This window comes from Vombatus ursinus, unplaced genomic scaffold, assembly GCF_900497805.2.
Source record: "Vombatus ursinus unplaced genomic scaffold, bare-nosed wombat genome assembly UNPS02005286.1, whole genome shotgun sequence".
NCBI lineage: Eukaryota > Metazoa > Chordata > Mammalia > Diprotodontia > Vombatidae > Vombatus > Vombatus ursinus.
In genome coordinates, this window is record NW_020945064.1 from 16,258,479 (window position 1) to 16,273,325 (window position 14,847).

The window sequence follows — 14,847 nt, forward strand, 5'->3', positions numbered from 1 at the left end:
GGTCTCCATCCACCCAGGAAGACTACCCAAAACCGTCATCCACAAGGAATTCCTTCTAAAGCATTATCTATACAACCAACACCCACCATTTTCAGTACTTAAAAGGAGGCCCCTTTGTAGCACCCCCCTCCATTCCTTTTTCCTAAAGCACCTGTGTGAGTATTTAGGTGGTTCCTCAGCAAGGTGACTGTGCGGAAAGCTCTGCCACAGAGATGGCACTTATGTGGTCTTTCGTCAGTATGACTTTTCATGTGTCGATCCAAATTTGAACGTCGTGGACATGTATAACTGCACAGCTCACACTGGAATGTCTTTTTTACACCTGTATACAAAGAAAGGATTTTAGCCAAAGCTTTACTGACCCCAGACTGCCCCAGGGACTTCTAGGTTAACTCACCTGTGGATTTCTAAATTTCATTTGCCCTTCTAGGTAAATCTTAGCTGAATTTCTACCTTTAAGCTCACTGCTGTTACAGCCACACATTAAAACCCAAAGAATTTAATGGGGGAAAAAAAACCCAGAACTTATTTTCAGACTGGTTAAATAAGAGTTCTACCCACAACAAATCAAAACTAGATTCACCTGTACACAATGTTGTTTACCTTCTCTTCCACCTGAAACAAAAAGCTCTGAAGGTCAACAATGGAAAAAACTCATCTTACCTTTCTTTTTTATTTTTGTCGGCTTTGGAGGCTTCATGTTGCCAACAACCTTCTCTGCATTGACTTCTGATAATAAACCCTCTTGCTGCTCTTCTTCAAAGTCATACACAGAAACATCCACGTCTTTGCCCTCCTCTGTGTAACGAAGTTTGCTCTTTTTGGTTTTTTTCGTCTTTTTGGCAGGTGGCTGATAGTCTGGGTCTTTCTGCCAATTGGGATCTTCCTGGGGCTGCAGCTCCCCTTGCTCTAATGTCTCAACCTCACCATTGGCACCTACTTTTACCACCTGGAAACCTTCAGGCAAAGGTAACGTGTGACAAATCATAGGCTCGCCTTCGGGCAGGCCTTCCTTAGAGACCTCATTCTCATAAGCCCCCTGTAGTTCTTCTACAGAAGTGGTGGCCACAGGCACCGTTACTGGTACAGGGACCTGAACAAGCTGAAGCTCCCCAAGGTTTATAGGTTGTTCTTCCATATTAACAACTTGAAGTGTTATTATCTGTGTGTCATCCACAGTAGCATCAGCTTCCTGAGGTACTGTACCCTCCATGACTTCAGTCTTCATCTGAAGTAGGGTAGGGTCCAGCTGCTCCATCATGACCATCTGGACACTGCTGTTTACCTCCTGAACCACTTCACTCCCATCCGCCTGGGTCTGTGATATATGGCAAGCATCCTCATCCTGGCCCCCTTCCCGGCGTCTCTGATATGTTTTTCTCTCTTTTCCTTTGATGAAGGTTTCAGACTCCTCCATGATTGCTTCAACCGCCTCACCTTCCATTTTCCTTCCCTTTATTTAAAAAAAAATACATACAATGATTAAAAAAATAAAGTTGATTGCATTCAGTCAGCTCAAGGACAAATGAGAAATGCAGCACAAATGAGAAAACTTAAGCAATGAGAGAAATTGTATTTTGTTCTCCCTTATATAAACTATTAGTGATTTTTAAAAAAAGTTTTTTTTTTTCTAAATTGATTTATAGTTTTTAACTAAAAGTCATTTCTAAAAAATACCAGCCTCTCTACACTAGGAAGTGAACAATTATCACCACCACCACCAAAAACAGCCAAAAATGCCTATGACAATATATGTAACATTCTGTTCTAGTAGTGGGGGAAAAAACAAAAACAAAAAAACAGAAACAAATGTAAAGCACAGTTCCAGGAATATTATACTTCAGGCTCCAATTGGTTTGTGGCATAAAGGGCATATTGGGTTAAATCCTCTATGGAGGATTTATAGAAGGGCATGGGCAAAATTATTGCATTGGATGAGGTGGATAGACAAGTAGCAAGCAATTAGAGCATATTTGGAGTAATCATATTCCCTCAAATGTTACAGATTATCAATCTTTTTAGCTCATTTATACAATGCCTTCTTATACCTTTATTAAGATCTATACAAGAGTTTCTCCTATGTTACTGTAATTTTTCTACAATTTTATCATTTCTACAATATATTTTTTCTAAAGATATGTAATTCTATAAAATTAATGATCACTAAAATAACTTTACATATATAATAGTAAATCAGAAAAGAATGAACAGTCAGTCTACCAACTGTATCAGGAATTTTAAAGATTCTGTGATTTGTGAATCTGCTAACAAAGGAGGTAATAATTCTCTACTATATCCACAAGGATCATAGATTTCGAGCTGGAAGGGGCCTTAGAGATTTTATCAAGTCTAACTTTCTTGTTTTACAGATAAGGAAACAGCTCCAGAATAAGTTACAGGCCAGAGTCACAGAGCTAGTAAGTATCAGATATGGACTTCAAAACAAGGTCTTTCCTCTCTTTCCTCAAGTATCTGTTTAGTTTAGAGTCTCTTCTCTCCTTATTCAATCAAATAATCAGGCCACATCCCTTCACCCAAACTGATGTTTGTTAAGATCTTTCCTTAGAGGAAAAAAAGTGTTTCAGGTGTAATTTCAGTTACAACATTGTATTTCCACAAACCTTATATATAGATCAAAAGAACATTTACTTTGACAAGCACTGAGAGGCTGTGGGGTGCACACAGCAGGTCTCAGAGGTAGGAAGATCCATGCTCAAGCCCTACTTCTGACACATACTGGGTGTGACCCAGGCATCTGTCCAGGACCACAAGTTGGAGAGCAAATACCCATCTGCTCCTTACCAGAAGCTCCTGACACCCATAAAATAACATGTAAGTCTAGTTTAAAAAATATATTGATTTGTGAAAACTTTCAAAAAAAGTCACAATCCCCAAAATCAGTGGTTGGGTACACCTGCGTGCTAAAAAACTGTTTCATTTGTGGATATAACAAGCAACAAGCTTATATAAAAAGCTAAACGGAATCTGTTTAACTATCCTCTTCACTTGGGGATTTCTAATAATACAGATGGCTCCACCACTAGTAAAGTTTCTAATTCCTTGTTGTTTGTGTTGTATTCTATTCCCATCAAGTGAAAAAAGGAAGAATTTTTGTGCTGTTTTAAAAACTATTCTAATGTGAAAAGCTGACGTTTGCCTCAGGCCTGGAATCCAGTCTCTTCTACAGAGCCTTCAGAGCCCTCTCATCCTAATCCCACACTATTTCTCCAACCTTATTTTCTACTGCTCCCCAAAGACCATATTTCCAGTCCAGTCTACCTGGTTTTTCTCATTATCTTCTGTATGAACCAAGACCAGTCAGATTTCACTGATGGCTGCAGTTTTTTTTTTTTCCTTCTGCCCTGATGTCTCTTGACTTTGCTGGTTTAAGTCCTCCTGATACTTCAATGTCCAGCTCAAGTCCATTATCTTACAGGAAGCCTTTTTAAATCTCTCTCTGAACTCTCCTCCTTCGTTAAACTCCTATTGCATTTATCTTCTAAACCACCCAATTTAATACATAATTATTTTCTAATTGTCCCATGTTATCCTCTCAGTTAGACTACAGGGTCCATGTAATTTATGCCTCTTTTGTATCACCTACACTTAGGTTGTCCTTACATATTATATACAGGCTGATTACTTTTTACACTGTCTTTTTTCAAGAAGCTCCTTTTTTCCCAATTAAAAGATAAAAATGAAAACAAAAGACAGATCAAAACGAGAGTATGGCCACCAGATATGTTGAATTTAAAGACAAACTTATGAAGAATGGATTTCTGAAAAGAACACTGAAGTAATATCGCCACATGAGTCTACAGAAAAATATTCTAGTTTCCTCTCAAGTGCAATCAGGTAAACAAACTTTCTGCTCCCATTTGGCACCCCATCCCTACCACCCCTCCCCCATTTAATTTGTCCTTCCTAATCTGGCATTTCTGGTACCTGCTCTCCTACCCCATTCATTCCCTTTGGTCAATAGCCAGAAGCTATGAACAGCACTGATTAAGTGCCCCCCCCCACCCCCCCAGCTCCCTCTCCTTTTGGCAGAAAATGAGACATTCTAAAACTAACTCTGAGAGAAGAAATCAACCCCAATTTTCTAAGACCTCAGGGAAAAGGATTTTACAAACCTTCCTCAGTAACCCGTTCCAATATTTAATTCATTGTTAGGAAAATTCTTCAAAAATACTCTGAGACTGCAATTTTACCCATTCCTTCTTATTCTGGCTTTATCGTAGATAGAGACAAAGCATATCTATCAAGAAAGACAGAAAAACAGCCAAAAGTGAAATTTTTGTATGATGTTATTCTCAGGCAAATATACTTAAATATCCACCCCATCAGGAAAAAAAAGTTTAGTTTTAGTTGAAATAAAGCAAAATAAAATTAATCTTGGCAGATGACTTAAGACAAAACACTGTAGAACACAAAACTACAACTGAACAACACTCTGAAGTGGAGTCACAGATGCCACAAATCTAGAACCGGAGGCACCTCCAAAGTTACCCAATCCAACCCCAGTAATTTCCAGGTGAGGAAATGGAGGACACAGTGAAGTATCTTGCCCAAAGTCACGCAAGGAAAAAGAGCCAGAGGTGAACCTGAAACCAGGTCCTCTGATAAAAGAAGCAGAGTTTCCTCCACCATACCATGCTGTGAGTCTATAAGAAGGTGAAGAATAAAAGTCAGACCTCCTTTTCCTCAAGAACAAAGATACATAAGTACTCACATAGGTTGTCATTGGTTTATTTATCAGTATTTCATGAGGCATCTGGGGCTAGTGATAAAGCAATGGACTTGCTGTCAGGTAGACTAGTTTGAATCCTACCTTAGACATTCACACTACTCAGTCTGTTTCTTGATCTGCAAAATGTGAATAGCATCTACTTCACAGGGTTGTTGTGAGAATAAAATGAGATAATATAAGCGAAGCACTCTGTAAGCCTTTAAATTATTGTTAGCTCTTCAATTATACATATGTCATATTTTAATAACACAAAAAGTACTTAAAGGGATGATAATTTAATGATAAGAAGCGATAGAGAGGCCTAAAACACCAGAGGAAAACAAGTTCAGATGGAGACAAAGATAATTTTGTTACTACCTTTTAAATTTAGTTTTTAAAAACAAAATGAACATAACAGAAGTTCAGTTTCATAAACATGCCTTTTTGTATACTAGAAATGCTTGGATTTTTACATAATTAAGTTCATAATTAAAAAAAGAAAAAGAAAAAGAAATGCCTCTGGCAAAATTTCAAATCTGTTGGAATCCCTGGGCCTTGGTTCCCTGATTTGTAAAATCCCAAGACCATAGAACCAGAGCTAGAAAGCCCCTCAGATCATCCAGTCCAAACACTTCATTTTACAGATGAAGAAACTGAGAATTAGAGTAGGTTGAGTTCCTTGCCTAAGGCCAGCTAGATAGTAAGCAGCAAAGGCAGGATTTGAACCCAGGTCTTACGACCTCAGAATCCATCTTCTTTACATGCAGCTGCCTTGTAACAGAAAGCAAGAGCCTGAGGTAGAATGCAAAGGCCACTAGTTATAAGATCTGGGTTTAAATCCAGGACCTGCTCTAGTAAATTAGTACACATGAGACCAAGGCCCTCACAGTCTCTATGGGGCTCAGTTGCTCTAAAAGAAGAGGCTTTGCTCTCCTGCTGGCTCTTCAGTCTAAGTTCCTATGACTAGCTGTCCTCTTTAGCTTTAACATTCTTTGACTCAAATTTCAAACCACCAAGAAGGCTCCTTTGATAAAAGCAGCAACATTAACCTTCTTGCTGAAAACAATCACAGCCAGCCGACGTCGCTGGCACACAGATACAACTAGTGGAGACACTTCAAGGCTAGTATGAGAGCTCATGTTTGCTCTGCTTTTACTAATTCCTAGGGTACCTTCCTCTAGAGAACTAAGAATACTCTGGCCTTCGCTGAAAGAACTTCTCCTTGTTATGTACTAAGAAAAACATCTCCTGGAAATGAATGCCACAATTCCGTATTATATAAAGTTCTTTAACATGTTTCCATTCAATGACTAGCAGCTGTGTAGAAATATAGGCGGATTTGAGAACTATTTGATGGTTCCTACTTCATATAAAAAAAAAATAATCAGATTTCTCTTTGGCACCTAATCTCTTTATTGTCATCCTAAGAATAAAGGAAAACACTTCTTTCAGTGCCTAAAACTAATTCTAAAGGAAGATATGATGACTGCCTGACAATTCAGTTACAGAGTAAGGTGGAAAGGTCCTACCTACTTCCCTGGAGAAAACAGTAGACATACTTTAGGGGTGAGGGGGAATTCAACATTCATTAAATGCTTATGTTCAATATACTGTACTAGGCACTAAGGAGAATAAAATATGGAGCTGATGTCAAGGAGTTCTCTAACTACATAAAACTAGAATTCAGGTGTTGTAAATTCTAACCCTACTGCTCTTGCTAAATTTTCTACAGCACTTTAGATAACAAATATTCCAGTCCAAAGTAGGGGAGGTGAAAAGACTAAAACTCACAAATCTCAGAGAACACAAAACACTGAAAAAAAATCTGTCTTTAGCCACTGACAAAACACAGCATTAGAAGTTGTGACAAGAGGTTACCTATTAGAGGTGTTTATACACCATAAACTGAATCTCAAAGTAGCCACAGATTCCTAATCTACACAGAAAAATAATCAGAACAATACACAAATCAGAACTGGATTATCCTGCCAAAACATAGTACTCTCTCACTGTGAAAAATAGTTGGCATAAAAAAGTCTAAAATCAGCATTCTATTTGAAAGTCCATTCTTTTGCCACAGAAATTCAACAGGTGTGACTTGGGCCTAGTGGCTTTAAGCAGCAGCTTTAATTTTGTAGTGAATGGGTAATGGGGCACATGAGGCCATTCACATGTCTTTTGCCCCTTTTCTCATGATTTCTCTTCTGCTGAGTCCAACTCAGATATTTCTTCTTTTCTGGCCCTTTACCTGATATTTTCTTTGAAGAATATTTGCCAAGACAGCAGCCAAGCACCAGAACACCTTATTGGGTTAGAAGACCCAAAAATAAGGTGTAGCAGGTACCACCAGACCTGATGCTGGCAGTAGCAGGGGAAGTCAAAGGATTTGGCTCACCTCTGGATTTCAGCTTAAAGCTTAATGCTACAAAGATGCCATGGAATAAGATACCACAGGATCACAAACCTTAAGCTGGCACAGATCTTAGAGACCAACTAGTCTACCCCCACCTTGGTTTACAGATGAAGACATGAAGGTACCAATAAGCTGTACAACTTGCCCAATGTGAAAAATAGGAGGGCTGGAACACAAACTTAGGTCTTCTGATTCCCATATCTGGTGCCCTTTCTACTATACCATACTGACTTCAAAAGGCAGCATGAAGCTGTTTTTCTACCAATTCAGGATAGCTTTAAATCTTGAATACTTGGATATCATTTCATGCTAATGTGTCTTTCAAAACCTCAAGACCCATGACAACTAATATAGTTAGACAACTAATATAGACAAAAGTTTTAAACCACATCCAAAGAGAATATAGAAATTAAAGATTTCTATTTCTTCCTACAAAACTATGGCAATCAGCTAATGATCTATATGCCTGCCACGGAGAGATGGGTTTCCTTTCTGCATCTCTGCCGTTGCATACCCATAGCACTTGCTAAACAGTTAACTCCTTGCCTCAGAAGCACCTCTTTTCTCCTTGCCACTTAAGTCACTATCTATAGAGAAGTTAATAACTTCCTGCCTGCCCCCCTCTAAAATGATGCCCAAGCTTTGAGCCAAACTCTCAAACTTCTATTTAGCTTTTAAAGATCTTCAGAATCTTGCTTCACAACCGTCCATGAGCTGTATGGCCTAGTGACACTGACCTCCTTGTTCTCCTGTAGAACAAAACACTCCACCTCCTGATGACATTCTCACTGGCTGTCTTTCCCCAGGCCTTAAATGATCCCCTTCATTTCCACCCCTTGCCTTTCCTGGTTTTCTTCAAGTCTTAACTAAAATCCTACCTTTTGCAAGATCTTCTCATTCCCCCTTGATGTTAGTGCCTTCTCTCTGAGATTACTGCCATTTATCCACATATACATATCTTGTTTGTCCATAGTTGTTTGCATATTGTTTCCCAGTTAGATTGTTGGATCTCCCAGCCCTTAGCACAGTGTCTGGCACATAGTAAGTACTTAATAATACTGGTTGACTTTACCAAACTTTTTTTGACACTGGATATAAAACTATAGTCTAATGACTGAGGCAAACAGAACAGCATGCACTTTAACATATTCAGCTCTAAAATTATGATTGCCTTGCTTGCCAAGTAGAATTTTTTCCTAACAATGGCGCTGCATTTAAATGACCAGTAAACATGTTGTATTAACTTACATGGGAAGATACCATGTAATGTTCAGAAATATGTATATTCAATACTTTCTCATTCACAAGACACTGCAAATATTTCAAAAATGAAGTTTTTCTACATTCTATTCAGTTCTTTATTTTCCTTTTATCTGGTAGATTTACCTGGCTCTGGGAAAGGAATATTAAAGTCTGCTACATTTATTGTTACCATTTCTTTTTGCAATTCAATCACCTTTTCCTTCATGAGCTTAATGATCTCGTTTTATTGTCTTCTCTTTTTCTTTGTGCAAGTATGTATTTTTAGATGTTTTCTATATGCAAACTGTTGGATTTTGCTTTCTTATCCAATCTGCATTCCCTATTTTAGTAGATTGCTTAATCTAGTCATGCTAATGCTAAGTTTGCATTTCCCCCCATTTTTTGGTATTAATTTTTACCCTTTTCTAAGTTTGCGCTTTGCTAATATAATTAAATGTTGTTTAAAGTCCAACAGTTGACGAAGTACTGAGTGATATGTTCAGAACTGTTCTAGGAAGTGAAAAGGACATACAAAAAAGTGAGGAAAACAGTGCCTGCCTTCAAGGAACTTATATTCTAAGTGAAAACACATAAATCAATAAATATAATATAATGAAGAGAGAGAGAGAGGGAGGGGAGAGATAGATAGATAGAGAGATCTAATAAAGCAAACACTTATCTGCCTCTATCTCACATGCATTCATTTTGGCATGTGTTGGTTTTGTATCCTCAATTATACCAAGCGCCTGGTTAGCAAGAATCATCTTATTTCTATGTTTCTGCAAAACTGAGCACTGTATTAGCCACATAAACAGCAGTCAGGCAACATTAGTTGACTGATTTAGCCAATGCAGCTTAAGTCAATACTAGCTATAGTTCAGATATCATCCACGATCTGGGTGCTCAAAGAGTAGTAGATACAAAACAAGATTGAGATGAGTAACTTTTTTTCTTTGGCCTCAGTTCCCTTTTCTGTAAGAGAAGCTATTGATCTAGATGATCTCTAACATTATTTCTAGTGTTCCTAAGGATCAATAAGTCTGGATTTAATAAATTTTTGTCTTTTGAAAATATAATGATTTGATTTCACTAAATCAAAATATTTATCCTAAAAGGTATAACAATTTTGCCATATTTTAAAATCAGCTTTACAACTATGCCTTCATAAAGATGCTAAAAAGATTTAGTCATAAAGATATGGCTGGTAGCTGAGCTGGTTAATTAAAAACTGATGCAGGGGCAGCTAGGTGGCACAGTGGACAGAGCATCGGCCTTGGAGTCAGGAGGACCTGAGTTCAAATCCAGCCTCAAACCAAACACTTGACACTTACTGTGTGACCCTACGCAAGTTACAACCCCAACTGCCTAAAAACAAAACAAAACGAAAACAAAAAAAGCTGATGCATTTTATTTTGATAGACAATTCTCAACAAACTCCTAAAGAAGTAACATCTCTTGCTCTACTAAATTTATTGATTTTTTTTAAAAGGAGTATGTTACAACTGACAATACAGCTCTAACCTAAGTTGTATTTGATGAGTGTTTTGTTCTCTCTTAACGGTGAATTTACATTGTTGCAGTTGCTGTTTACATTGTTCCTTTAGCACTACTCTCTTTGCACTTGCTCATTGTCTTCTCATGCTTCTTTAAACTGTTCATACTTTAGACTTACATAAATAAATATCACACTAACACCCAAAGGAAAACTACTGTCTCCATTTCAGATTTTTTTGGGGGGTGGGGTAGGGAGGAGGAGGAAGGGAAGGAAAGAGGGAAACAGACATGAAATAGTTCTACATATATAAGATATTGGAAGAACAAGCACTTTTAGTGATTTGCTTTATTAAGCAGAAAGCCTCGGTCCTTTTATTTAACACCTGATTTGCACTTGTGAAGTCCAAATGACCTGCTATAATTTCACAGCTTGTTTTCTAAAGAGGCTTATAAAAATAGTTACTATAGAGCTTCTTTCTCCCCCCACCCTTCCAAAGGGTAGCAAGCCTGAGTTAACAGTGGACTCCTAAGAACCATCGAAAGAGCCTAATATGGATCCCACCTCATACACATCCAGCATCACCTTTTTGGCAAAGGAAGTGGAAGGAAAATCCATAATCCTAGGATCATAGGATTTAGTGTGGAAGAGACCTTAAGATCATTCTGTCCAACACTTTCATTTTAAAGAAATGTTTAGTGGGCTAAGGATATTTAACCTCACAACAGAGTGAGAACTATGCAGTAGGCATTTAAATGCCTATTGGCTCTATTTCCCATTATAGAAAAAAGGACAAGGCAAAAAGCATCTATTCATCTCCTAAGAACCAAAAGTTCTTCTTGGATATAGTCTAACAGCCTGAATGTCAATGTTAGAATGGCACATAAAAGAATGGGAATGAGAAGTTTCCAATCTTTTAAAACGAAAGCTAAGCTAAATGAGAAAAATTACTTTTCTTGTATTTTAAAAAGACATCATCACCTTACAGAAAAGATAAATGCTACTGTATTATTATATTACTGTGCTATCATAGCGCATGACAATAAACACCAGATGAGAGCTGGACAGAGGAGAGAGTTGGCTCAAACTGGGGTGAGAAGAATATTAGTGACCATTGTAATGGGTCCTCAGCAAGAATTGACCAGAAAACACCATCATCTATTCATAGCCTCCTTTTCTCCCACTCTCCTTTGCCAAAAAAAAAGGGGGGGGGGAAGAGGGAAGAAAAATCAAGATACTTCCATGACTAAAAGTGATACATTTTCATACAAAGGCATGGCATAGTCTAGAAGTGTCAAACACATGACCAGGATATGGCCAGAAGAGATTAAAATGTAACTGGAAAATAGTTAACAAAATTTTTAAAAAATAGAACACACATAATAACATATTTTAAAACTACACATATGGCTTGCAGGGCTTCTTATGTATGGTTCAGTGGAGCCTGTTTCTACTTAAGATCGACACCTGATACAACCCACCACAATGGCTTCAGGTAATGGTAACTTTCCCCTATTACTTTAAAATGTCTATTATGGGGGGCAGCTAGGTGGTGCAGTGGATAGAGCTCTAACCTTGGAGTCAGGAGGACCTGAGTTCAAATCTGACCTCAGACATTTGACACGCTTACTAGTTGTGTGACCCTGGACAAGTCACTTAACTGGAATTGCCTCATCAAAAAAAAGGGGGGAAAAAAATCTATTATGGATACATTATATAATAGGGACAAAGACCCTGATATTAGAATGAAATGTACCAAACAAGACAATTTCTCTACATAAGGAAACTAGAAAGAGAACATATTTAAGGTGTTATGGATCGAGGAATGATAATAAAATATTCAGAATGGCAACACTGCAAAACAAGAGAATAGAAAAATGATGTTCAGTTGTGTCTGACTCTGTGTGACTCCATTTGGGTTTTTCTTGGCAAAGAAACTGGAGTGGTTTGCCATTTCCTTCTCCAAGTCATTTTACAGATAAGGAAACTGAGGCAAACAGGGTTAAGTGACTTGCCATAGGTCACACAGTTACTAAGTGAGGCTGGATTGGGACTCAGGAAGATGAGTCTTTCTGACTTTGGGCCTAGCAATCTATCCACTGTGCCACCTAACCTAACAATAAATAATCATTAAACCAAGTGGCTAAGTAGTGAATGACAAACACTCTGAATGGAAGTGTGTGACCAAGTAAGGATATAATTTATTACTGAGACTTGGATTTATAGATCTAGTCACAACCAACTCCTGAATGTTAAGAGGAAATATCCACTCATTCAACAAGTATTTATTGCACCCTTTGTATGTTCAAGGTGTAAGCTCATCTGGAGAGCCTAAACTTTGGATGGATACAACTAACTTCTGAACATTCCTAGAAACTCCATTTGGATTTCATAATACAAATCCAAGTGCAACCCTAGTTCTCATTTCTTTTGACGATTACATGAAGAGAATACTGGCTTCTTCCTTACTTCCTTCTGAGTAGAGAGAGAACAATAGCTCCTTCCTAATCACACATTCCTGGAACACGGTGCTATGATGGAAAGTAGCTGAAAACCCCATTTTCTTTGGAATCTAATGTGTAGCCAAGTTTTGATAATTCAGAATGATGGTGGAGGGCCATCATTCTAGAATACTATCACCTAATCTGCTTTAAGAATATACCCTATTAGAGTTTGTTGGGAATAACTGTGAATAGTTTATAAGAGAAAAGGTAAAAATGCATCCATTAACACTTGGGAAATATGTATTACCTTGAAGATTTTGCATGTAGCCCTCCTGTCAAAAACTAGTAACCAGTAAGCAAACATACAAATCGAAGCTACTGGTGTGGTGGCCATAAGACTTTACACGTCCCCATTGTTATCTGAAGAATAAACTGAAAATTTTTACATCTATAAAATAAACTGAAAGCCAGGCTCAGATTAAAATGTACACCACTCTTAGAAAAACAGCATTAGGAAAGGACAGACACTCTTATGCTCAGTCTACCATTACCAAGAAGTCCTCAAGTTGAGATCCCAACCATCCAAGCCAAACAAGGCCTGTGGGAGTCACTGGCAAGCTCCAGGCATAACCTGAGATAAGAAGCAGTGGGGTACAGCATTACTATGTAGCCAGGACTTGGGGTGAGAGCCAGACGTGAATAGGTGGCTTGACATACTAGCTTTGTCAGCAAGGCCTTTCCTTATCTGCAAAATGGGGGAAAATTATCTTTATCATGGAAAAAGAGAAAGAAAAAACACATAAGGCAAAGTGGCACTAATAATTGCCCAAATTCCCACCCTTATGATGGGTGGGAGTCCTTACGATATTAAATCTTACATAGTGCACCCACATAAGTAGTTTACTATATAGTACAGGGAAATGGATAATGGTTTAAGGCAGAGGACCTGAGTTTGTAAAGCTTACCACTTGTGTGACCTTGGTCAAATTACATCACCTTAACGGTCCTCAATTTTTTACATCTATAAAATGCAGGGGCTGGACCAGCCAGGCTGCCTCTAAGGTCCCTTCGAGCTCTAAATCTGTGCTCTTCTATAGCAAGCCCATGATTTCTGTCCAGGGAAGGTGTGAGAATATGTATGTATATGTATATAGAGATAAAAACAAAATAGAGATACGTATCTCTATCTCAATATTAAGAGTGAAGCTATTATTTGGTATCCAACAATACAGACTTGCCCCAAGTACCATTAAAACAAATGAAACACCTGGCATATGGTAGATGCTTAATGCTAGCTGACTATTATGATAGACTGATTTGATGGAACTTCATTTTCGATTACTAGAATAGAACAAGAAATAGTTGATACTTTGAAAAATACCAGCAATGGCCAACATGGTAGTGCATACCTGTAATCCTTGCTACTAGGGGAAGCTGAGGCTGGTAGATCTGAGTTCTTAGGTGCAACAGGGCTAAAGCACTGACATGGCAGGCCCCTGAGGGAAATGGCAGTGCAAACTGGTTATGGCTTCAATACTGAGATTAGGCCTATGAGTGGAAGCTGCATTTCTAGCCTAGGTGAGACAGTGAGATTCAGTCTCAAAAAAAACAATGAAATAATGTCAGAACATAAATTAAATTGGACAACCAAACAGAAGAACGGAAGGGAAGCCCAGAGAAGTCAAGCCCTAATAACTATGGAACAATGGATCTAGAACCAAAGTGGTAATATAATGATGGTTTGGAGTAGAATCACTTCACTGAAATAATCAGAGGACTCGAATTAAAAAAAAATGATTGTTTAACAAATATGGTAGAAAAGCACAGAGTGTGGAACTTGGACATATATAAAAATAAAGGGAGGTATCTACACCAAAAACGAAATTAATCCTGACAAGGGACAAAATTTAGACAAACCAGTCTCAATACTTAGTTATAATGTTAGCTACAAAGAAAAATTTGGGAATATTAATTGAAAAACAGCTTTCCCCTTGGTTTTTCATTACCACCAATTTGCTTTAAATGCTTATCAGGTTTTCAGTCTAATTAATCCTAAGGGATAAGCGAGCAGGTAAATCTCACTATTTCATGGTAAAAATAAATAAATAAATAAAAGACAGAAAAATTGGACTTGCTAGATTCCGAAGCTGAGATGTTCTGGGTGTTCTAAACTGTGATTCTGTTTTAATGGGAAAACGCTGTCAATTCTAATGAAAACTGCAGCCTTAAAGCCAATTAAGGTTATAATTATTTTTGACAGGGCAGCTACGTAAGAAGACCTGCAGTATAAAAGACACAAAACATAGTTAATTGTATTATTGCTCATAGGAGTCTGTCTAATCACATTTTCAAGACCTCAAAATCAAATATAACTCTGAAAGTTGACTAGATTACTCCTAACCTATGTTCTGTCATATGTTGCATTTATTGGACACATACGATAAATTTGTAATTCAACATAGCTGCTAAATATTGGTTGCCAATCCATGATGTAAATCATTCTGGGAACAATTTAGAGACTATTAAA

The 14,847-nt window shown here is 37.8% G+C and overlaps 1 protein-coding gene across 4 annotated transcripts in view; it reads right to left on the bottom strand.

Moving 5' to 3' along the window:
* CTCF (CCCTC-binding factor) overlaps positions 1-14,847 on the bottom strand; it is a 46,400-nt gene that overhangs the window by 15,823 nt on the left and 15,730 nt on the right. For 3 of the 4 annotated variants that reach the window (XM_027847669.1, XM_027847672.1, XM_027847670.1), the window contains exons 3-4: positions 664-1,453; positions 152-322 (exon numbers count right to left, since the gene is read on the bottom strand). In XM_027847669.1, coding sequence (XP_027703470.1) covers positions 152-322; positions 664-1,444 — 952 coding nt within the window. In that variant the 5' untranslated portion in view covers positions 1,445-1,453. Of the gene's footprint in view, positions 1-151; positions 323-663; positions 1,454-4,133; positions 4,259-14,847 lie in introns of all 4 variants that reach the window. The other variant, XM_027847671.1, reaches the window with a different exon arrangement.